The sequence below is a fragment of the Tupaia chinensis genome, unplaced genomic scaffold, assembly GCF_000334495.1.
Source record: "Tupaia chinensis unplaced genomic scaffold, TupChi_1.0 Scaffold000075_1, whole genome shotgun sequence".
Lineage (NCBI taxonomy): Eukaryota > Metazoa > Chordata > Mammalia > Scandentia > Tupaiidae > Tupaia > Tupaia belangeri.
This window is the reverse complement of record NW_006159535.1, coordinates 1,335,133-1,359,893: the sequence shown is the minus strand read 5'-3', so window position 1 is coordinate 1,359,893 and position 24,761 is coordinate 1,335,133. Positions and strand designations below refer to the sequence as shown.

Genomic DNA, 24,761 nt, shown 5'->3' with positions numbered 1-24,761 from the left:
GGGAATCCCTAAAATGACTTTTACCCACTAGATACTTGAGTATGATTGAGTTAAGGACTTGATGCTTACAGTAGAATTTAAAGAAAGCGTGCCATGTTTATAGAATTTAAAGAAGGTGTGACATGTTTGTCTTACATGGAGATAACAGGGCCACTTATTGATTCTACAGGAAAAATTCTCTCCAAAATCAAATTAAATTATTCCAGTAGTTATATATTAGACACTTTCAATTTGGAGGTAAAAAATTATCAATAAAGATATAACACCTGCTCTTCTCCAGAATACTGAAGATGATATTGATCCTTCTAGAGAAATTCCTTTAGGCATAAGGATTTGTTTTTACTCTACAACATTGCTGGTCTCAGTAAATATATTATTATGATAAATACAATGTTTTCCATGCAATACTTTGTCAATAATATGTTAGCAGCCAATAAAACAGAATTTTTCCCAGTGCAGTAATGAGAGCTGGTAGATACTGCTGGTCAGCGGGCTGAGGTTGCATGAAAGAGGTTTGGGTTCGAATCCCCGCCCACCCTAAAGGTAGTGCATGCCTGTAGTCCCAACTACTCAGGGAGCTGAGAGAGAATTGTGACATAGCAAGATACCATCTAAAAGAAATCAATAAAAAGCCATATACACACAATTTTGGTCAAGTGACAAACTTCTACAGGGAGGTGTTAACAAAGTCATACCCTAACTCAATGCCAATCACATTTCCCAGTGCTGGTAGAAATGTGTCTACTAAAAAAACTTTTTTTTTTTTTTAAGAGAGATTTTTGTTATTGGATGGTGCACTCATCAGAGAGACAGAAACAGAAGGCGAGAAATCATCTCCCAGGGGAATGGCTATCCTGCAATCCCTTCTCCTCTCATGATATTGGGCACAAACACACACATGATTGGCGTGAGTTTGAAGCCACCAGGTCTGGGACTTGAAACACAGTCAACTATGTGGGAGTCCAGCGACATAACTATTATGCCATCTGCTGGTCCTGCAATGAATTTTGTTCTAATAGAATGAACAAAGCCTTTAGGTGGTAACAAAAATACAGAGTATGAAAATACCATTAATTTTTATACATACTGTAAGTATTATCGAAGCTGGTTAGGCTTTCTCTGTGTTGCACCTTTTCCCTTAATCTCACATATATTTGCTCTTTTCTCTCAAAATGCTATTTCTCTCCTATCTTTATCAATCTATTTTTATCTTTTTCAGGAATCACCTCCTTCAGAAAGTCTTCCCCTGCTTTGTGTTTTGCCTGGATGTCCATACTTAGATTCAGCAGTTTTAATTTTCTTTCTTTCTTTCTTTCTTTTTTTTTTTTTTAAGAGAGATTTTTGTCATAGGGTGTGTGCATTAGCCAGAGAAACAGTAAGAGAGAAATCACCCCCTGGGGGGGGGATGGCCATGTCACAATCCCTACTCCATTCTCCTCTCAGGATTTTGGGCACACACACATGCACTCAAGCGGCCGGTGTGAGCCACCAGGTTTGGGACTCCAACTGTGGCTGACTACGTGGGAGTCCAGCGATGCAACCATTATGCCATCTGTTGGTCCCTCAATTTTCTTTTTTAATTCTGATTATTTAATTCTTTTTAAAATTTTCTGCTATAGGGCATGTGTGCTTTGCCAAATAAATAAAAATATTTATTTAGCTCCATTTGTTATCACTATTTTTTAATTTGACCAGAGAGGGAGACAGAGAAAGGGAAAGTGAGAAAGCAAGCTGCCAGGTCCAGAACTCGAACTGCAGTCGGCCATGTGGGAATCCAGTGCCCTTTAACCACCACACCACCTGCTGGTCCCTGCCACACATAATTTTTAATGACAATTCAGACTTTCTCTACTTTCTCACTCACTATATTGGTGAGAAAACAAGCAAGCTGGGTAACTGACCTGGGCTTTATTGCTAGTTACTTACCTGAAAAGAACCCAAAAGAGGACAGAAAGAAAAAAACATATTTGCAACCACAGAACTTAGTAGCTCAAAATGGTCCCTGGAACCTGCTAGAGACCAGCTCACCCACATCTTCACAGTCAAGGACACCCAAGCGCATAGCTTCTGCTCGCACGCCTCCCACTTCCCCCTGCTCCTGAGAAGTGTAGGCCCACATGGAAGTTACTTGCCCAAGGTCACACAGCTCTGGGTTCTTTTCATTCTGACTCCCCGCTTTTCCCACAAACACCCCTGCAAAATATTATCTCTATCTCATAACCTCAAACCCTAAAAGCAGAAATTGTTTAAATAAATGATTAATAATTGCAGGGACTAGCAGGTGGTGTGTTGGCAAGGGACGCTGGACTCCCATATGGCTGACCGTGGTTCGAGTCCTAGACTTGGAGGCTTGCTTTCTCACTTTCCCTCTTTCACTCTCTCACTCTGTCCCTCTCTGGACAAACTTAAATAAATAAATAAGTTAAATAAAACAATTTTTTAAAAAATTATATACTTGATGGGGAGGGGGGCTAAGAAGTATTACTACAATGTCTTATAAAATAAGAATTACATTGGGCCAAACAGTAGTGTAGGAGCAAAATGTGTGCCCTGCAAGGCGTTCACAGGAGAAGACGAATGGTTTGAGGCCAGAGACCTCCCTCCCTGGGTACACCAGACACACGTGTGCCCATGATCTCAGCTACTGAGGCTGCAGGGGGAACCGCGGTATCGAGACCCTGTGGGGGTGCTATATCTCTGTCCCTGTCTCCCTCTAATGAAATATATAAATACAGTTTCTTTAAAAAGTTTTTGGAGCCAGTAGGTGGTGTGGTGGTTAAGGGTGCTGGACTCCCACATGGCTGACTGCGGTTCCAGTCTCGGACCTGGTAGTTTTCATGCTCTCTCTCTCTTTCTCTCTCTCTCTCTCTCTGTCCCTCTCTGGTAAATTAAAATAAACACATACATAAATAAAGTTCAATAAAATAATTCTAAAAAAAAAAATGTGTTTTTCAGGGCCAGTAGATGGCATGGTGGTTAAAGCACTGTACTCTCACGTGGCTGACTGTGGTTTGAGTCCCAGACCTGGAGGCTTGAAAATCATGCCAGGCACATGTACATGCATGCCCAAGGGACTGCGGCATGGCCACACCCCTTGGAGGGCAATTTCTCACTTTCATTCTGTCTCTGTCTCTCTAGCGAGTATAGGCGCCCTATGGCAAAAAGCTCAAAGAAGAAAAAAGTCATTTCTACAACATTACTGTAATTAGTAATACTGAATCTTTACTGGACTGTTATTACGAGCCAGGCACTGTGTGAAGACCACCTCTTTTATAGCATAAACCTATTGTCCCCAGTGTAGAGATGAGAACAGCTCGGGGAGGCTTTCAGACTACCTGGGCTACAGGACAAGCAAGAAATAGGATTCAATCCCTGATTTCACTACCCTTTGGAATCTACAAACCCATAGTCTTGACCTAACTCTATTACCCGAGTTAGGTCATTACCTTGACCTAAGCCATACTCCTGAGACTAACTCTATTACCCGAGTTAGTCTCAGTAAATCACTGACTTGATTTCTACACCAACACGTCACTGATCTAAGGGATAGAACTGCAGTTAAGAATCCAGTTAGTTTCCAGCTACTGCTGAAATGCCACCAAAATCCAGGCAGTTTTCAGTGACTGTTGGAAATCCTACCAAAATCTCAACCTTTTTACTCCTTAATATTTTATAGTCAACCTACAAACACGTGCACATCACCCCACTTCTTATAAAATATGAAACTCCTACCTCATGTGCAAGACCTAACTGTATATAACCAATACAAGACATGCCACACAGATGACATGGTGGCAGTTTATCCTGTGAGACCAGACCTACCTTGGTTTCACATCTTTCCATAGTAAATATTTACTTTTTGTTGCAATACAGGTCAAGGATGACTCAGAATTATGTTAAAAATGACTTATTTCTCGGGACCAGCAGATGATGCAATGGTTACGTTGCTGGACTCCCACATAGTCAACCATGGTTCCAGTCCCAGAACTGGCAGCTTGGAACTCATGGGCCATGGGTGCGTGCATGCCCAAAATCCTGAGATGAGAATGGATGAGAAGGGATTGCAGCGTGGACATCCTGCCTCAGGGGGGATTTTCCTCTCTCTGTCTCTGTGGCAAGCTCATCAACCCTATAGCAAAAGTCTCTCTTGGAAAAAAAAAAAATTACTTACTTTTCATTTGGTCCATGCGCTTAACCTCTGAGACAAAAGGCTCATTGAAACTGAGGCATGGCTGATGGCACGGGTTGCATGGTCTCAGTGGGGTTCCCACTTCCCCTCTTTTTGGTGGGGTTGCCCATGAGATGAAAGTGACTTAAAGGGCAGTAAGATAGTCCTCAAGAAGCATGATACTTAGAGTCATTAAGTTAAAAAAAGGTCCCTGGATACTTAAGAATGTGCTGATCTGTGCTGTGGTAAAAGGTAACGCCTATTTTTTTTCAGCTCCAAGGATCCACTACCTTCACCCTCAATATATATAGGCGAAAGACTTCTGTTAGGAAGTTTATACAACCTATATAAATCAGTTTAAGAGAGAGAGAGTTTAGAGTCTGAAAGTTAAAAGCTCAGGTTCTGAACCCAGAATCAGAAAGAGCTGGGTTTGAATATCTTTTTTAAATAATTATTTATTCAATTATATCTGTTACTATTATTATTTTTTAATTTCATCAGAGAGAGAGAAAAGGAAAGTGAAAAACCAAGCCACCGGATCCGGGACTCGAACTGCAATCAACCATAGGGGAGTCCAGTGCCATACCACCTGCTGACCCCAGGATCTGATTCTTAACTCTGCCACTTAGTAGCTATGTGACCATGGGCAATTTACTAGGCCTCAGTGTTTCCATCTATAAAGAGGAATAATAGCAGTATCCACATCATAGAGTGTTGTACAGATCAAAAGAGATAATACATGTAAAATCCCAGTGCCCAGCAAATATTTTTTTTTTTTGAGAGATTTTTGCTATAGTGTGCATGGGCTTGCCAGAGAGACAGAGCCAAAAAATGAGAAATCACCGAAAATCCTGAGAGGAGAATGAACAAGAAGGGATTACAGCGTAGACATCCTCTCAGGAGAGATAGCCGTGCCGCAATCCCTTCTCCTCCATTTCCCCCTCAGGATTTTGGGCATGCACATACGTATATCCAGTGTGAGATTTAGGCTGCCAGGTCTGGGACTTGAACCTCAGTTGACTACATCGGAGTCCAGCAACTTAACCATTATGCCATCTGCTGGTCCAAGTCATCTTCTTTTTCTTCCTCCTCTTTGTCATCATTGTCTACTATCCACATGGGAGTCAGGGCAAAACACCAGGTAGACCATCCATACCAGTAGAGAGAAATGCTAGGCTGAATGGCTGCTGTACCAAAACACCAGTGAAGCTACATCTAATTTTCAAGTAGGTGTCAGTGAGTAACAAACCCACTGACAAGGTCAGCAACTCTTTTACACTTAGATGTTGTCAGTGAGCGCAAACTCTGACATTCACCTACCTTACTGGATAAATATTGTTCTTAAAAATGGAAGAATAAAGAGAGGAATTGTTGGACAACCAATATACGTTTTTTGTAAGACCAAAGACTGGGAGAAAAGATATAAAAAGACCTCAGTATAAAATAAAAAAGAAGCACTAATTTTTAAAAAGCAGTAAAAGTGTATCAGTTATCTTTTCAAGGAGATACTTAGTGAGATCGACAGAGCTAAGCACCAAAACTAACTTGGGATATGATGTCTCCTGGAAGACATGTTTTTGTTTGTTTTTCTTTAAAAAAAAAAAAAAGAGTGAGCATGTGAGAGTAAGAGAGGTGTGGGGGCAAGTGACAGATTTTTGACTGGGTCTCACCGCGTCCTGATCCTCCTGCCCGGGCCTTGCAATTTGCTAGGATCCCAAGCGTGTGCCATGGTACCCAGCCTGTTAGGTCGGGCCAGAAACCAAACCCTGTGGCCTCGGACACTGCACAGTGGCACCCTCCCGCCTGCACCACTGCACCTAACTCGGGAAGGCTTTCTTGAGAACCACTGAGGTAGAGGATTTCGAATTAGGAAGGCAGTTCGGAGTATTTTGAAACATTCTGAGCCTGATACTGACTCCCCCATTTACTAGTTGTATTTTTCACTCCCTAAATTTTTATTTTCTCATTTGTAAACTTATTAGCCAACTTATATAACCTGAGAACTAAATTGATAATAAACAGAAATGCACCTTACATAATAGGTGATTAATCGGGATGAGCCCTCCTCCACTTTCATTCCCTATACATTACACCTACAGATTAAGGACGTAGAGCAGATGGCCAAGCTTCCAGTTCTACAACTTGACAGCACATATCGGGGCGCAAAGTCCACAAGAAACACGACCTGAAATTCAAAGCCCTGCAGACCACCTGTAACATCTACAGTGCCAGTCTAGGTATTTGTGCAGTTAGTAGGCTTTACTGACAGACACTTACCTCTTCTGTTTGGTTGGGCCTCAAGGAAAACTCTGGGCCTTGTTCAACCCTTAATGGGTCTAATGCAAGGATCTGTGTCGTGGAACCATCACAGACGCTTATTTTCCTGGCTGCCTCCTGTAAAACAAAGAGTAACAGGTCCAGCAAAGTCCAGGCCTGCTGTTTTACAACTGCTCAGTTTGTAAGTAGCCTACTGCAAAAATGTCCAGACAAGTCAGATACATTTAGAAAAAATGTAGTTCATGAAGGGAAGAAAATCGACTTCTTTGTATTTATCTTTATTTGAAAGACTTCAATTCCCTCCCATTGGCTCAGTGTGGTAGTGACTGCTGCTAAGACACTGCCACACTGGGCTGAGGCCGCACGGTGGCCTGGGAGTGGTTCCCAGACTAACTAAACAGTCTGGATGCAATGGCAGATGCTTGTAGCTCTAACTAGGGGCTAGGGAAGGAAGACTATGACATGGTAAGACCTTGTCAGAAACCATTCTCTTTCTCTCTCCCTCATACATGAATAAATAAATAAGCTTAAAAGAATTCTCAGGTCCAGCAGGTGGTATGAAGGTTAAGGTGCGGGATTCTGCAGAGCGAACTGTGCAATTCAAGTCCTGAACCCAGCGGCTTGCAAATCATGCCGGTATGTGTGGGTGTGTGCCCAAAATCCAGAGAGGAGAATAGAAGAAAAGAGACTGCAGAGGGGCCATCCCCCTGGGGGGCAATTTCTCACTTTTCCTCTTGCTCCCTCTGTCTCTGTCTGGTGGGTCTGTAAGGCCTTTTAACAAAAACTGAGGCAAAAAAAATTCTCCAAACTCTTCTACTTACTGAGTAGCATGTAAGAATTCTAAATAAACAAGCACTTGATTGTTATGAGAATACAAATTAGATAAAATTATACGATAAAGGTAACATTTCACATAATGGGAGAAAGGACAGATTTATTGGATTTAAACACAACTACCTACATTTCATGAAAATAAAACTAAATCATTGCCTTACTCCCCACAATGAATTTTAATTATATCTAATATTTAACTAAATATACCACAAAAATCCTTCAAATGACTGAACTTTAATCTAGGAGTGCGGAAGGACTTTTAAAGCATGGGTAATAAATAAAGGAAAAAATGTTGGTATTGGCAACATAAAATAAAAAGATGTACCACAAAAAGTCCCATAATCTAGGTTAAAAGAGATATGACAAACTGGGGTAACAACTTACAAAACGTTCATATCACCAACATATTGACTACTCTTAGAATTCACTAAAGAAGGGGGCCAGCAGGTGGCGTGGTGGTTAAGGGTGCTGGACTCCCACACGGCTGACCACAGTTCGAATCCCAGACCTGGCAGTTTGCTTTCTTGCTTTCTCACTTGCACCCCCCCTCCCCTGGTCAAATTAAAATAAATAAAGATAAATAAAATAATTTTTTTAAAAAAAGAAATCACTGAGGAAAACACCAAACTTCTTATAGAAAACAGCATAAATAAGCAATTTATAAAAGAGTTACAAAAGCCAATAGATATCTAAAGTGATCTTCAGCATTCCCCGAGTATAAATCTTTAACCACTGGCTAAGTATGCTAACGCTGTCAATATCAAATAGCAGAATAGGGTCAGGAAAATGGCATTTCTATACATTTCTAGGAGGAATAAAATTGGTATAATCTTTCTAGAAGATGATTTAACAATGTGTGTCTGGGACCAGCAGGTGGCATGGTGGTTAAGGCGCTGAACACTCCCACATGGCCGACCAGGGTTCAAGTCCTGAATCGGGTGGCTTGCTTTCTTACTTCCTCTCTCTCTCACTCTCAACCTCTATCTCTCTCTCTGGTCAAATTTGAAAAAAAATAAATGAATGAATAAATAAAAATAAAATAAGTATTAAAAAAACACAATGCGTGCCACATTTTTAATACGTACTTTGATCTAGCAATGCCCCTTCCATGGTTAACCAAGGTTAAATGAGAAAATGACAGGTCCGCATGTAATTAGCACAGTACTGAGGGAAGTGTACCGATATGTGATCAACACAATCATGCTTGTTCTGCTTACAAGCTGCACGATCTTAGCCAAGTTAACCTGGGCTCTCTGGACCTCAGTCACTTCACCATTGACGTAACGTACCTACTCTTGCTTATAATTATTAAACAGGATGGTGTGTATAAGCCACTTTGCAGTTCCTAACATGTTAGTATCTTTTCACACTATTGAATCCACCCCACTAAAACCAATAAGTGCTATCAGAAAGGTATGAAACAAGAATGAAAGGTAAATTGGAAAGGTAAGTGGGGATCAAGAAAAGTCTTGGGGGGGGGGGCAGCAGATAGCATAATGATTACATTGCTGAACTCCCACATAGTTGACTGTGGTTCAAATCCTGGACCCAGTGACTTAAAATTTGTGCTGGGTGCATATGCGTGCATGCCCAAAAGCCCAAGAGGAGAATGGAGGGGAAGGGGTTGTGACATGGCTGTCCCCCCTGTGGGGTGGTTTCTCGCTTTCTGTCTCTCTCTGGCAATCACAAGCGCTCTTAGCAAAAATCCCTCTCTAAAGAAAAGTCTGAAATGCCAAGCTAAGAAGTCTGTATTTTATTCAGTATTTATTAAGTATTTATGTGAGATTTTAAGCTGGAGCTCAGTATGATTTATTTAAGGAACAGTCAACAGTATTTTACAAGATACTAGAAAAATAACTACAGCTCCTAAAACCAAGTAGAAGGCCACTCCAAACGTCCACAGAAGTAATGGCAATCACATGAAATAGGATGATGGGAAAAATACTGGGTCAAGGAGAAAATGGCATTGAATGGGCATCACGTGACCATGACTTAATTATGAAAGGTCAGAGAAATGAAGAACTTGTGAGGATTCTGAAGTTCATCTCTGCTAAAACAGTGATACTATCAAGAGACATTGAGAAATTAAGAGAAAGGAGAAGTTTTGAAGGTAAAGGGGGTTGAGATGAAGCAAAATCCATTCAAAAGAGAAGTCTCCCAGGAGGGTAGAAATCTGAAACAGACTGAAGGGGGTGGCCAAGACCTGTCATTTCACTGGCACAGAGGAGACTACCAAAACTATGAAAGAAGATGAAATGGCCCGGAGATAACAGAGAGAAAGAAGAGAACAGAACATGGGAGAGAAGTTAACCATCACACACCAGAAGAGAAGGTGGGGCAAGAGGAGAGGGAGAAAGCTAAGAGGTAGAAGAGCCAGGAAGGAACAGAGGTAAGAAAGTCAAAGGAAGCCACCGTGATGGTACAGCAGTGACGTGATACTCCAGGTACCTGAGGCCACATGGGAGGTCCAGGTTTGTGTCTCGAGATCTCCCTGTGCACACTGGGTGTGCACACATGTGCCCATAATGCAGGGTGGGGCCGGGGCTAGATCCTGCATTCAGACCCAGTTGAGAACGCCCATCTTTCTATCTCATAGAAGAAACAAATGCACATTTTGGAGAAAAAAAAAAATGAAGGGGCAAGGAGGGAACATCGCATTTCAAGGAAGGGATAGTCAATAATATCTCATGCAGGGGAGCTTGATAAGGATTATGACTAATAAAAAGGCTAGATTGGTGATCCAGACATCAATGACAGTTGAGCCCTAGCCAGAGGCAAAAGCTAGATTACAAAATAGCCAAAGCCAAAAGAGGAGAGAAGCAAATAAAGACGTTTAGCAATCAACTGACATGGGAAGCGGATCACAAAGTTCAATGGGTTAAAGTTCAGTACCAAGCCAACTACAGAACATACTCTTGCCATTCATGAACCTGCGATGGTATGTTCATGAACATGTGGTAAGTCATAAGTGAGGCTCAGAATGCTAGTGGGAAACACCAGGAAAGAGCAATTTCCCTCGAGGGTCTCAGGTATCCTGGAGGAGGTGGAAGCTGAGATGGATCTTTATGGATGCGTAGAAGGCCTGTGGGCAGACATGGAGAAAGGGCATCCCATGAAGCAAAGCATTTTCTAAAGAGACAGGCTGGGCTTTGGGATGGTCAATGTGTTGGAAGGGGTGAGTCCATGAGGGAAAGAACTTGCAGGGAGGAGAAACCCGAGTAATTAAGACATGGACATGAAGACAGGCAGCATGGTGCGGATGACTAGTGAAGGGTTAGCATGGGAGGGAGGGAGGCAGTGGACAGGAGGCAGGAGGGAAGAGGCGTATGGGCCATAATAGAGCGATCTTACAGAACAAAGGACGGGCATTGTGTTCACATCAGTTTATAATGATTTTCTTAACTGAGGGCATTTGCCTACCACCTTGAAAGACAAGAGACTTAGAATAGCAGAAGGACCAAAGAAGACTTATTGCATTTAATTTATCTTATATACCACTCTGCTCAAAAAAAAAAAAAAAAAAAAAAAAAAAAGAAGGAAAAAGGTGAGCCCCTCTCCCAATGTTTCCCAATGGGAGACATGTTAAATTCTTCCGAGCAGCACTGTAAAGAAGTTTCAAGGTGATCCTCCCAAGTTATCAGTTTTGTCAGTTTTGATTTTCACATGTGCTCTTTTCCTCAGAAGAAGTCTTATCATTGGGTGTAAAACAGAACTTACAGATAATAAGCACTACTTGGCCATATTGGCATTTGTACAGAAGTCACAGTAAATTACAAATTCACAGTAGCCAAGATACAAAATAAATCTAAGTATTCATCAATGGATGAGCAGGCAAAAGAAATGTGCTACATATAAATAATGGAATATTATGCAGCTCCGAAAATGGAGATTATCTCATTTACAACATCAAAGACAAACCTAGAGGGCATTAAGTAAAGTAAGTCAGGTACAGGAAGACAAATGCTGCATAATTTCACTTCTCTGTGGAATCTGAAATAGTTGAACTTGCAGACCCAGGAGCTTGAGGAGAGAGATTGGGAAGACAGTCATCCAAGGACACAAAATTCCAGTTAGACTGGAGAAATAAGTCCAAGGAAACAGAATGTACAACATGGTAACTCCAGTTAATAACAATGTAGTATATACCCAAATATTTAAGAATAAATTTTAATTGTTCTCACTAAAGAAACAATAATATGCGATATATTAATTAGCTTGATATAACCATCCCAACATATATTAAAAAATTTGCACCCCACAAATATGAACAAATTTTATTTGTCAATGAAAAAACAATTATTTTTTAACCCAAGTAGATTCCTTCCCTAAGAATTCTTTCATACAGTTATTTACTATCATTTATTTTTATTCTTTTTCTGGGCCGCAGATTGGTATCTTAAAGATCTGCAAGCTGATTAAAAACCAAAGGAAAGGAGAAAGACAGCAAAGTCACGTCACTGCAGAAAGTTGATCAAAAAGAGCTCCGTGCCCACCCTAACCCCCAAGCATGATGCTCCTTGTATTACCTGAACAATCGTCCCAGAGGACGAGGATGCTCTGTCTTCTTCCATGTCCCTGTCATGCTTCCAGAGTGAAGACCAAGACTCAAAGGACACCTCTGTTTTCTTGTCTCCATTCTGAGACAGAAATCAATTGATCAGTAAAAAGAAGTGATTCCCTATGGTCATAACCAGCACTCTACCCACCCTTTATGAGACTCAACTTCCCAAGACAGTATAACCACAGCCCTAATTCTGCCCCCCCATTTTCCATCTATTTTTCTCACTAAAGTACGTTTTATTCAAATGTGGTTGTTCTCCCTGAAACCACGAAACATTTTTAAAAGCAGGGAGTCAGCAGGGCCAGCAGGGGCGTGGTGGTTAAGACGCTGGACTCCCACATGGCTGACCACGGTTTGAGTCCTGGACCTGAAGGCTTGCTTTCCTACCTTCCCCTTCTCTCTCTCTGTCTCTTTCTGGTCAAATTAAACAAATAATAATGATAATAAATGAAATAAAATAATTCTTTTAAAAAGAAGTAGGGAGTCAGCTTATGTCACACAAAGGAGATCTTTAAAACAGTGCCTTAGGAATGCAATTTGCTTTGTAAATGTAACTTTAGGCATTCTCTTCAAAATGATAATCTGATGGGTATAAGAAGTAATGCTCAATAACCCTAATCATCAGAAAAATGTTAAGTTAAAGTATAATGAGATAACACTTCACACTGTTAGAATGGGTTTATTCAAGAAGACGGAAAAGGGGCCAGATGGCGGCTGAGCAGTAATGCGATGCTCTGCCAGGCCAGACCCATACACATGCCCCTGAGGACCGGCTAAGGCTGGGGGTGGACCACGGTGTGGAGACCCTGCTGGAGTCTCAGTCTTAGTCTCTTCCTCTCCATCAGTCTTAAAAGAGAAATCCTGTCATTTGCAACAACTGGACACACCAGGCGGACATTAGGTTAAGTGAAGTAAGCCAGGCATGGAAAGAAATAGACCGCGTGACCTCATGTACTCACGGAAAGCAAAATCGAACTCAGTAAAATGATGATTATCAGAGGCGTGGGAGTGGGGAGATGTTGGTCAGAGGATACAGATCTCAGTCAGGCATGAGGAAGAAGTTCAAGAGGTCTACTGCACATCATGGCGACGACAGCTAACTATAATATGTCATTTACTTAAAATGGCTAAGAGTAGTTTTTTAGAGATTATTTATCGAGAGAGAGAGACACCCATGACAAGGGTCTTCATGCCGCAATCAGGGGGTGCCCACTCCTGCAGCCAGCCAGGGTCACAGGCATCTCCAGGGGGGAGGCAGACTGAGGATGAGAACCCATAGCCTTTCTGATGGTTTCCAGCACCACTCAGCAACATCCCTATTGCCTGCACCACTGTGGCTGAACGAACTAAGAGAGTGAATTTTAAGTGTTTTCGCCACAAAAAAAATGGCAGTATATGAGACAATACAGTAGCTCAATTTATCAAAACATCATGCTGTACAACATACACATAATTTTTACTCTTCAATGACAAAAAATAGAATAGCTTGATGAACTTGTTTTTTTTTCTTCTGGTGGGTAGTGGTGGGGCGTGTGTGGTGTTTTTGACAAGGTCTTGCTGTACTGTAATCCTCCTGCCTCAGCCTCTTGAGTGACTGGGACCACAGGTGCACACCACCACACCCAGCTTTCAGGGTGGGCCAGGACTCGAACCCTGGCCTTGCATGTGACTTCAGCCTGCCAAGCAGCAGCATCTAGCACACACTATCCTAGTGGGCCTGTTTTATTGTTGTTGTCAAAGATAAACAATAAGTGACATACACATATCAGCTCAGAAGCAAGTCCCTGTCTCAGATTAAGATCACACTGAAGTGCATTCTTTCTTGGCACCTGCTCCGTCCTCTATTCTCATCATTCTCTCTGCCATGATGGGGCACAAGCAGACTGCAAAGGACATGGTAAATCTAGCCTCTTCGCAGTCCTACACTCAGCTAAGCCATGTCTTAGACTACAGACCAGAGGTGTGTCCTCTGGGAAATGGAGCTATTTAACAATTTATTCCGTCCTCTATTCTCATCATTCTCTCTGCCATGATGGGGCACAAGCAGACTGCAAAAGACATGGTAAATCTAGCCTCTTCGCAGTCCTACACTCAGCTACGGACCAGAGGTGTGTCCTCTGAGACATGGAGCTATTTACAATTTATAAATCAAGCATTAAAAAATGTCCAGTGGTTACAAGTGAGTTATAAAAACTGTAAGTTGCTACAATTTTCTTCCTCTTGGCCTAAGACTTACTCTAACTTCATTTGAAGTAGAAAGAATTGGTAGTATTAGTTTCTAACATGACTTTTCAAGTCCTTGGCAATACGTTTTTTTCTTCCCATAAGGTTTTTGCCATAGGAAGTATGTACTTGCCATAGAGAGACAGAGAGAGGGAAAGTAAGAAATCAGCCCCTGGCGGGAAGGAGGGGGTGGCCATGCCATAATCCCCTGTCCTCCATTTTCCTCTTGAGATTTTGGGAATGCATGCACATATACCCGGTATGATTTTCAGGCTGCTAGGTCTGGGACAAAAACCATGGTCCTTTATGTGAGAGTCCAGTGCCTTAACCACCACACCACCTGCTGGCCCTGACAATACTTCTTTTTAGTTCAAAAGGGTTCATTCAAATACGGGCTTAAAAAAGTTCTAAAAAGATCACAGCAGAGGTATCACCCACAAAACATACTCTCAAAACTGCACAGAATGTATTTAGAAGTCAGGATACAACAAAGAATTACTTCATCTTCTCCCTGAAGCCAACACATGTGTCTAAATACATATATCCCACTCTTACATGGTGAGGTAGGTTTAGATGCACTTACTGTTAATATTATAAAAGAACAACTTCAGTCATACTTTTAAAATATCAACCGCAACTTAAAAAAACATAGGTTTTCATTCATTTTATGATTTTTCCAATGGCCTTCTTTTAGAGATTTGGTTCTGATAAACTTTAAAAAAATATTTTAGTGAGAGATTTTTTGCTATAGGGCATGTGCACTCGCCAGAGAGAGAGAGAGAGAGAGAGAGGTAAAGCAAGAAATCACCCCCCGAGAGAATGGCCACATCACAATTCCTTCTCTCCATTCTCCTCTTAGGATTTTGGGCACGCACACACATGAACTCAGCATGAGTTTGAAGCCGCCAAGTCCAGGACTTGAACCACGGTTGAACATGTGGGAGACCAGCAACAACCATTACACCATCTGCTGGTCCTGGTTCTGACAAACTTGAATAAGAAAATCTTTCTCCTTACTTCACTCTTCATGGAGCTTTCTTCCGCTTCTTCCTCCACTGCAGGCAGGAAAGACATGGAGCCTGTTCTGTTCGACTGTAAGACACAACACAAAGACATGTGCAGTTGGCTTCTGTTCACCGTCCCCAGAAGCCTGGCCTGGCTGCATTTCTATGTAGCTAGTTTTTCACTCACTTTGTGCAAGGTGCCCTTCACACCAGCAGCTTCTTCCTGCACCTTTCAGCTCATCCAGATGATTATCCAGGCCCAGTCAACCTCCCAGCCCTTTCTTACATTGCCCCCAGGGGCCCAGCACTGAACGATGTCAGAATGTGACCCCTGATGTGGATTCAGAGTGGGCTTACACTAGTGCTGGGCCGCTCCTCAGTCGCAATGAGCTGACTTTTCTGTAGGAAGATACTTCAAAGAATGGCTCCCGCCCACCTGCCTGCGGAATTTCATAAGCACGTCCTTCAGTAACTCAGGCATAAAAATTCTGGGCTGAGTCCAAAACAGACACACTCTGAGGACTTTTATTCACAAGTAAACAACCTCAGATGGAGTAGTTCCACTTAAAAAAAAAATTCCTTTACTGTAGGCCATAGACAATATTCTCATGCCATGTGGGACCAGCACTGGTCTAAAGTCATACCCACCTTCCACTCAGAAGCATCCCTCTCTGCCATCCCACCCTCCTCCGATGCCATGGCTGACGGAGTATCTCCTTCTCCTTCTTGTGGATCTTGCTTCAGATGCTGGTGGAGGTTTAGTACAGCGGCCTTCAACTCCACTAACAGGTCTTCTTTTTTCTGGTTCAAACTCAGAATCTGCTGTTCCATTTCTCCGATTTCTCCCTGCGTAGAAAGAGTATTGTTTCGGAAGTGTGAGGCCTTGGCCTGCCATAGGGACCTGCTCCCTTTGGTACAGGGAAGACGAGACTGTTCTCAGCTGTTTGGCTGCAAAGCCAGGACCTAGTCTCTGCTACAGTATAGTCCTTCTCCACCCTGGCTGCACTTCCAAAGGCCTTGTGAGGGTCTATAAGCTGGAGAATGCCTTAGCCTCTCCGGAACCTCGTGAATGAATGAATCTCTGGGAGTCGGAAATGTGTAGCAAACTCCATGGCTGGCTGTGGTGTTTTGCCAGGGCTGGGAGCCCTGGTTAGCCACAGGACTGGGAACCAGGATCCGTGGGCCAGCACCTGGGGGCTGAACTTTAGCAAATAGAACTAAAGTGCCTGGATGGTACTTCCCATTTTTGTCACACAGGGTACTAAAAACGCACGTTCCCAGGAGACAGGTTTCCCTCTTTCCTGGAGATTCTTAAGCAGACTATAATTTGGGAGCCACTAAGAGAAAACAAGGTTAGAAATCTTATTCTTTTATTATTGCCTTTGGAGTCTTTTGGCATTATCAAATTCATTGACTTTTTCTGAAGTAAAAGCTTTCTGCCAAGTGAGAATAAACAAACAAACAAACAAAAGGTAGCATGCAGTATAACTTACTACAGGGACACTGGACAACCTTAAGCTTCATAATGTCACTTGTAACAGCTGTAATGATCTGTGCAAACAACAGTAGATGACCAAAAATACAGATGACCATTGTCTAAGAGAATCAGACAATGAAATCCCAGGTTTGGACGGACTAGCTGGTGTCAAACAGTCTAACATCCTTGTCCCCAGCCCCTCTCAGAAGTATTCTTCAACCTCTGCTCAAGCTCTTGGGTAGGTGCTGTATTGGAAGACAGCCTGAACCTTTCAGGAAACCTTCATGTGTTTGACATTTGTTCCTAATGTTGTCTTAAACTTCTATTTTATTTTCTTTCTCTCTTGCTTTCTTTCTTTCCTTCCTTCTTTCCATCCATCCTACAGATATTTATAAAATTAATTATTATTTTTTTTACAGAGAAACATAATACATCTCTACCTACAGGCAAAGCCCAGAAAAGGAAAGGATTAGTACAAGGCTACAGCCAGCATGTGACGGAGCCCAAACCCAATTCCTTATGACCCTACACATACCTTACCCCCAAGACCCTGTTCTGAAGTCACAATTCCTGGGACTGCTTTTGGGAAATGATAAGTTTTTGGTTTGGGGTTTTTTGGAGAGATTTTTGTGATAATGTGTGAGTGCTCGCTGGAGAGACAGAAAGCGAGAAAACATCTCCCAGGGGAATAGCATATCACAATCCTTTCTCCTCCATTCCCTCCCAGGATGTTGGCCCACACGCACATGTGCCCAGCATGAGTTTCAAGCCACCAGGTATGGGACTCAAACCGCTGTAGATCATGTGTGAGTCTAGCGCCTTAACCACTATCCTACCTGCTGGTTCCTAAGAGAAGTATTAATAAATGTGAGCTGTCGGTAGTTTGTGCTCCATTTTCAGAAACATTAAACTTCAGAGGTGCGGGGCTTCCCCAGAGCAACACTGACATGGAGAGACCCTGAGCAGTCTGCTGAGCTACCCCACACAGAGGCAACCCAGTAGGACACAGGGCTGCCATTTTCCAAACCACATCTGCAGACCTTTGGGGGTGCCATCGTCCATGATGCGAAGATCATTTTCAAAAAAAATACTAAAATATTGTTTACATTTCTAACTGTGCTATTATTTGTACTGATAATGGCATGAAAGCAATGGTGTGTAAAACTATATGGTTATCGAAAAAGTCATGATGCATTTTTGCACAGAAAAAATATGTCCTCACTTTTCTGACAACCCCATATTAACTCCTAATAGGAATCAAGTCAGGGATACCAAATATACTAGCAGCTACTATATTCTTCACTATAAAAAAGATAGCACTTCTAAGAAAAATAAAATGCCAGTCTCACTTAGGAATGTCCTTGACAGGCTCAGCCATGGGGATGCAGGTGGTGAGGCACCACTGTGCAATACTACAGCCACACTTTAGCAAATAGAACTAAAGTGCCTGGATGGTACTTCCCATTTTTGTCACACAGGGTACTAAAAACGCACGTTCCCAGGAGACAGGTTTCCCTCTTTCCTGGAGATTCTTAAGCAGACTATAATTTGGGAGCCACTAAGAGAAAACAAGGTTAGAAATCTTATTCTTTTATTATTGCCTTTGGAGTCTTTTGGCATTATCAAATTCATTGACTTTTTCTGAAGTAAAAGCTTTCTGCCAAGTGAGAATAAACAAACAAACAAACAAAAGGTAGCATGCAGTATAACTTACTACAGGGACACTGGACAACCTTAAGCTTCATAATGTCACTTGTAACAGCTGTAATGATCTGTGCAAACAACAGTAGATGACCAAAAATACAGATGACCATTGTCTAAGAGAATCAGACAATGAAATCCCAGGTTTGGACGGACTAGCTGGTGTCAAACAGTCTAACATCCTTGTCCCCAGCCCCTCTCAGAAGTATTCTTCAACCTCTGCTCAAGCTCTTGGGTAGGTGCTGTATTGGAAGACAGCCTGAACCTTTCAGGAAACCTTCATGTGTTTGACATTTGTTCCTAATGTTGTCTTAAACTTCTATTTTATTTTCTTTCTCTCTTGCTTTCTTTCTTTCCTTCCTTCTTTCCATCCATCCTACAGATATTTATAAAATTAATTATTATTTTTTTTACAGAGAAACATAATACATCTCTACCTACAGGCAAAGCCCAGAAAAGGAAAGGATTAGTACAAGGCTACAGCCAGCATGTGACGGAGCCCAAACCCAATTCCTTATGACCCTACACATACCTTACCCCCAAGACCCTGTTCTGAAGTCACAATTCCTGGGACTGCTTTTGGGAAATGATAAGTTTTTGGTTTGGGGTTTTTTGGAGAGATTTTTGTGATAGTGTGTGAGTGCTCGCTGGAGAGACAGAAAGCGAGAAAACATCTCCCAGGGGAATAGCATATCACAATCCTTTCTCCTCCATTCCCTCCCAGGATGTTGGCCCACACGCACATGTGCCCAGCATGAGTTTCAAGCCACCAGGTATGGGACTCAAACCGCTGTAGATCATGTGTGAGTCTAGCGCCTTAACCACTATCCTACCTGCTGGTTCCTAAGAGAAGTATTAATAAATGTGAGCTGTCGGTAGTTTGTGCTCCATTTTCAGAAACATTAAACTTCAGAGGTGCGGGGCTTCCCCAGAGCAACACTGACATGGAGAGACCCTGAGCAGTCTGCTGAGCTACCCCACACAGAGGCAACCCAGTAGGACACAGGGCTGCCATTTTCCAAACCACATCTGCAGACCTTTGGGGGTGCCATCGTCCATGATGCGAAGATCATTTTCAAAAAAAATACTAAAATATTGTTTACATTTCTAACTGTGCTATTATTTGTACTGATAATGGCATGAAAGCAATGGTGTGTAAAACTATATGGTTATCGAAAAAGTCATGATGCATTTTTGCACAGAAAAAATATGTCCTCACTTTTCTGACAACCCCATATTAACTCCTAATAGGAATCAAGTCAGGGATACCAAATATACTAGCAGCTACTATATTCTTCACTATAAAAAAGATAGCACTTCTAAGAAAAATAAAATGCCAGTCTCACTTAGGAATGTCCTTGACAGGCTCAGCCATGGGGATGCAGGTGGTGAGGCACCACTGTGCAATACTACAGCCACATGGGAGGCCCGGTTCAGACTCCAGACTGACCTGAAGCAGGTCGGGTGTGGTAGTGCACCTTTGGTCCTAGCGAGCTGGGAGGCTGGGGCATGGTTTACAACTGCAAGACTGTCCATTTATATGGGCACTGACTTCATTCATGAGCTTGGGGCCCTCAGGAGGCAGTCAGCTCCCAAAGGTCACATTTCCCGCCACTTGTGCACTGGGGATTAAGTTTCAACGTCAATTTTTGGAGGGACAATAACATTCAGACCACGACATATATATACTTAATATTTTGTGTGACAAGATGGGAAGTATGCACAAAGCACACCAAAACACAACGATTGAGGAAAAGTACTTGTTTCTGTGGTGAAACACTCTTTTTACTTGAAAGAAAACTGGTGAGGTATACTGACACACTTAAATGCTAAGTTAAAGATTTTTTTCTGAAAATATATGTCAATATTAACAAATGTAGTTTAATATTGATTACCAGAATATTTTAATATTTGGGAGAACTGTATAACCCAGTGAAACATTTTCCAATTATCAAACATGACGTTATAAAACCACAGATGGTTACAAGATCCATTCAAGGTGTAAGACAGACCGATGGATTTTAATGTAAGAGTATGAGAAGTGTATTAATATGATTCAGATTCCATTTTACAACTAACCTGTGAATAATTTTCACCAGTTGAGTTTTAGTGTAGTTCCAGAGAAAAATGTCCATAATTACTCAAGACGGCTATAAAAACAATCATCCTTTTCCCAAGTACATGTCTTTGAGAAGCTGGATTTGTCTTTACATGCTTCAAACAAAAGTACAGAACTCAATAGCCCAAACACAGAAACAGATGGGAATTTGTTAGGTTGTCAGAAAAGTCATGGCGCATTTTTGTGTAGAAAAATGACGTCATGACTTTTCAGACAACCCAGTAGCTGGCCTCTGTTATGCCAGATATTAAAGAGATTTACAAACCTGGGAAACAGTATCACCCATATCACTACTTTTTGTTTTGGAAAATATAATTAGTTTAGTAAAAAGGTTATTTCTATTAATATGTAAAAATTTGTGATTGTAATGCTAGAATAAACTAGACAAATGTTTTTACACTTTTGAGGTTTATTTTCTATATCAGTAGATATACACTCACGTAAGGAAAAGTTCTTTGGGGTCTCAAAGTTTTTAATTGAAAGGGAATTAGGAATTCGGACATTTTTACAATACTGGGTCTTTAATACCATCTGCATTACTGATTCCACCACTCAATACCTGTGCTGGCATGGATCCCTCTGTACCCCGCCATAGACGTTGGGTAACTTCCCCTGTTCTTACAGCTAGCATGTGGTGTAATTTTGCTTTGAGCACTGTATTCACTGCCTGCCTACATCCACCTGATAGCAGGGGAAAAATCAGTTCTACACAATCCCTGGCACATGATCAAACATTTTCATCATGGAAATGCTCATTCAAAAACAAAGGCTGTAAAACATCCCTGGCCATAGAGGGTTGATGTGTTAAACCATCGTAAACTGGGTCCACGGGGGCTTGTTAATAACGGCGTATGGCAATACTACTTAATATCCGGAACTCTTCATTATGACCGTGTTCAAGGTCTTGACCTCTGAAGCCCAGTCTGCCCACACCACACTAGCAAGGAGGTGGTCCAAATATCCTGTTGTACCAGTCTCTTTGGCACCAGAGCTAATTCAGATCAAAATGCACCACGCGACGCTATGGGCAACTGGGATTAGGACTGCTCATTCCTCAAACAGATAAAGTTTCTTCTGATTCAATTTCAGGGGCTACAATCTTTATCTTTTTTTAAGTAATGGTAATTACATTATCACCTATTTTATGAAATGAGAATAAAAAGTAAAGACACACAGAAAATACCTTCAACTGGAACACAGAAGTAGGCAATATCACCTTACCACAATGGAGGGGTCTCAACACCCAAAGCTTCGTGACTCTTGAATGGACTGAGGGATGGATGGATGAATGACAGAAACATACCTGTACTTGCAGCAGGTTGGCAGCTTGGTCTGGTGACATATGTTCAAGGGAGCACTCGGCTGAATAGTTATCTAAGATCTGTTTAAATTTTTCTATTTCTTCATCGCATTCATTAGCTTGTTTTATGACCACCTATAAAATAACCCCCAAAAGAAAAATCTTTGTCATAGCCTTAGGACTAAACTTTAGCAAATAGAACTAAAGTGCCTGGATGGTACTTCCCATTTTTGTCACACAGGGTACTAAAAACGCACGTTCCCAGGAGACAGGTTTCCCTCTTTCCTGGAGATTCTTAAGCAGACTATAATTTGGGAGCCACTAAGAGAAAACAAGGTTAGAAATCTTATTCTTTTATTATTGCCTTTGGAGTCTTTTGGCATTATCAAATTCATTGACTTTTTCTGAAGTAAAAGCTTTCTGCCAAGTGAGAATAAACAAACAAACAAACAAAAGGTAGCATGCAGTATAACTTACTACAGGGACACTGGACAACCTTAAGCTTCATAATGTCACTTGTAACAGCTGTAATGATCTGTGCAAACAACAGTAGATGACCAAAAATACAGATGACCATTGTCTAAGAGAATCAGACAATGAAATCCCAGGTTTGGACGGACTAGCTGGTGTCAAACAGTCTAACATCCTTGTCCCCAGCCCCTCTCAGAAGTATTCTTCAACCTCTGCTCAAGCTCTTGGGTAGGTGCTGTATTGGAAGACAGCCTGAACCTTTCAGGAAACCTTCATGTGTTTGACATTTGTTCCTAATGTTGTCTTAAACTTCTATTTTATTTTCTTTCTCTCTTGCTTTCTTTCTTTCCTTCCTTCTTTCCATCCATCCTACAGATATTTATAAAATTAATTATTATTTTTTTTACAGAGAAACATAATACATCTCTACCTACAGGCAAAGCCCAGAAAAGGAAAGGATTAGTACAAGGCTACAGCCAGCATGTGACGGAGCCCAAACCCAATTCCTTATGACCCTACACATACCTTACCCCCAAGACCCTGTTCTGAAGTCACAATTCCTGGGACTGCTTTTGGGAAATGATAAGTTTTTGGTTTGGGGTTTTTTGGAGAGATTTTTGTGATAGTGTGTGAGTGCTCGCTGGAGAGACAGAAAGCGAGAAAACATCTCCCAGGGGAATAGCATATCACAATCCTTTCTCCTCCATTCCCTCCCAGGATGTTGGCCCACACGCACATGTGCCCAGCATGAGTTTCAAGCCACCAGGTATGGGACTCAAACCGCTGTAGATCATGTGTGAGTCTAGCGCCTTAACCACTATCCTACCTGCTGGTTCCTAAGAGAAGTATTAATAAATGTGAGCTGTCGGTAGTTTGTGCTCCATTTTCAGAAACATTAAACTTCAGAGGTGCGGGGCTTCCCCAGAGCAACACTGACATGGAGAGACCCTGAGCAGTCTGCTGAGCTACCCCACACAGAGGCAACCCAGTAGGACACAGGGCTGCCATTTTCCAAACCACATCTGCAGACCTTTGGGGGTGCCATCGTCCATGATGCGAAGATCATTTTCAAAAAAAATACTAAAATATTGTTTACATTTCTAACTGTGCTATTATTTGTACTGATAATGGCATGAAAGCAATGGTGTGTAAAACTATATGGTTATCGAAAAAGTCATGATGCATTTTTGCACAGAAAAAATATGTCCTCACTTTTCTGACAACCCCATATTAACTCCTAATAGGAATCAAGTCAGGGATACCAAATATACTAGCAGCTACTATATTCTTCACTATAAAAAAGATAGCACTTCTAAGAAAAATAAAATGCCAGTCTCACTTAGGAATGTCCTTGACAGGCTCAGCCATGGGGATGCAGGTGGTGAGGCACCACTGTGCAATACTACAGCCACATGGGAGGCCCGGTTCAGACTCCAGACTGACCTGAAGCAGGTCGGGTGTGGTAGTGCACCTTTGGTCCTAGCGAGCTGGGAGGCTGGGGCATGGTTTACAACTGCAAGACTGTCCATTTATATGGGCACTGACTTCATTCATGAGCTTGGGGCCCTCAGGAGGCAGTCAGCTCCCAAAGGTCACATTTCCCGCCACTTGTGCACTGGGGATTAAGTTTCAACGTCAATTTTTGGAGGGACAATAACATTCAGACCACGACATATATATACTTAATATTTTGTGTGACAAGATGGGAAGTATGCACAAAGCACACCAAAACACAACGATTGAGGAAAAGTACTTGTTTCTGTGGTGAAACACTCTTTTTACTTGAAAGAAAACTGGTGAGGTATACTGACACACTTAAATGCTAAGTTAAAGATTTTTTTCTGAAAATATATGTCAATATTAACAAATGTAGTTTAATATTGATTACCAGAATATTTTAATATTTGGGAGAACTGTATAACCCAGTGAAACATTTTCCAATTATCAAACATGACGTTATAAAACCACAGATGGTTACAAGATCCATTCAAGGTGTAAGACAGACCGATGGATTTTAATGTAAGAGTATGAGAAGTGTATTAATATGATTCAGATTCCATTTTACAACTAACCTGTGAATAATTTTCACCAGTTGAGTTTTAGTGTAGTTCCAGAGAAAAATGTCCATAATTACTCAAGACGGCTATAAAAACAATCATCCTTTTCCCAAGTACATGTCTTTGAGAAGCTGGATTTGTCTTTACATGCTTCAAACAAAAGTACAGAACTCAATAGCCCAAACACAGAAACAGATGGGAATTTGTTAGGTTGTCAGAAAAGTCATGGCGCATTTTTGTGTAGAAAAATGACGTCATGACTTTTCAGACAACCCAGTAGCTGGCCTCTGTTATGCCAGATATTAAAGAGATTTACAAACCTGGGAAACAGTATCACCCATATCACTACTTTTTGTTTTGGAAAATATAATTAGTTTAGTAAAAAGGTTATTTCTATTAATATGTAAAAATTTGTGATTGTAATGCTAGAATAAACTAGACAAATGTTTTTACACTTTTGAGGTTTATTTTCTATATCAGTAGATATACACTCACGTAAGGAAAAGTTCTTTGGGGTCTCAAAGTTTTTAATTGAAAGGGAATTAGGAATTCGGACATTTTTACAATAC

At 41.5% G+C, this 24,761-nt stretch overlaps 1 protein-coding gene across 1 annotated transcript in view; it reads right to left on the bottom strand.

Annotated features, from left to right (window-relative positions):
• The window catches only part of SYNE2 (spectrin repeat containing nuclear envelope protein 2), a 339,863-nt gene that overhangs the window by 135,154 nt on the left and 179,948 nt on the right, over positions 1-24,761 (bottom strand). The window contains exons 61-64 of the mRNA XM_006142397.3: positions 15,716-15,913; positions 15,081-15,155; positions 11,806-11,916; positions 6,446-6,562 (exon numbers count right to left, since the gene is read on the bottom strand). Coding sequence (XP_006142459.1) covers positions 6,446-6,562; positions 11,806-11,916; positions 15,081-15,155; positions 15,716-15,913 — 501 coding nt within the window. The remainder of the gene's footprint in view (positions 1-6,445; positions 6,563-11,805; positions 11,917-15,080; positions 15,156-15,715; positions 15,914-24,761) is intronic.